This window comes from Apaloderma vittatum, unplaced genomic scaffold (genome assembly GCF_000703405.1).
Source record: "Apaloderma vittatum isolate BGI_N311 unplaced genomic scaffold, ASM70340v1 scaffold29241, whole genome shotgun sequence".
Taxonomy (NCBI): Eukaryota; Metazoa; Chordata; class Aves; order Trogoniformes; family Trogonidae; genus Apaloderma; species Apaloderma vittatum.
In genome coordinates, this window is record NW_009697820.1 from 1 (window position 1) to 330 (window position 330).

At 56.1% G+C, this 330-nt stretch overlaps 1 protein-coding gene across 1 annotated transcript in view; it reads right to left on the reverse strand.

The window, feature by feature from the left end:
* Positions 1-4: 4 nt before the first annotated feature.
* The window catches only part of LOC104280208 (solute carrier family 2, facilitated glucose transporter member 1), a gene marked incomplete at its 3' end in the record, with an annotated part of 6,451 nt that continues 6,125 nt past the window's right edge, over positions 5-330 (reverse strand). Inside the window, exon 9 of the mRNA XM_009877784.1 lies at positions 5-148. Within this exon, the coding sequence (XP_009876086.1) occupies positions 5-148 (144 nt within the window). The remainder of the gene's footprint in view (positions 149-330) is intronic.

Here is a 330-nt window from a genome sequence, read left to right on the forward strand (position 1 = left end):
CGCTCTGGCTGGCTCCCCCCTGACGGAAACCCGAGGCGATTTCGTCGAAGGTCCGACCCTTTGTCTCCGGCACCTTGAAGTAGGTGAAGATGAAGAAGAGGACTAGCAGCACCGTGAAGATGATGAAGACGTAGGAGCCGCAGAGTTGCTGGGAAGGAGAGAAGAGGAGGAAGGTGTGAGTGTGCAGCTCCATCGCTGGTGCCGGGGTGGATCAACAGCCCACAACTGATCATCTAGTGACCATGTTGCCTGTACCCACAGTCCTCCTTGCCTTTCATAGAAGGTCTCAAGTTGGAAGGGACCCACAAGGGCCATCAAGTCCAACTCCCT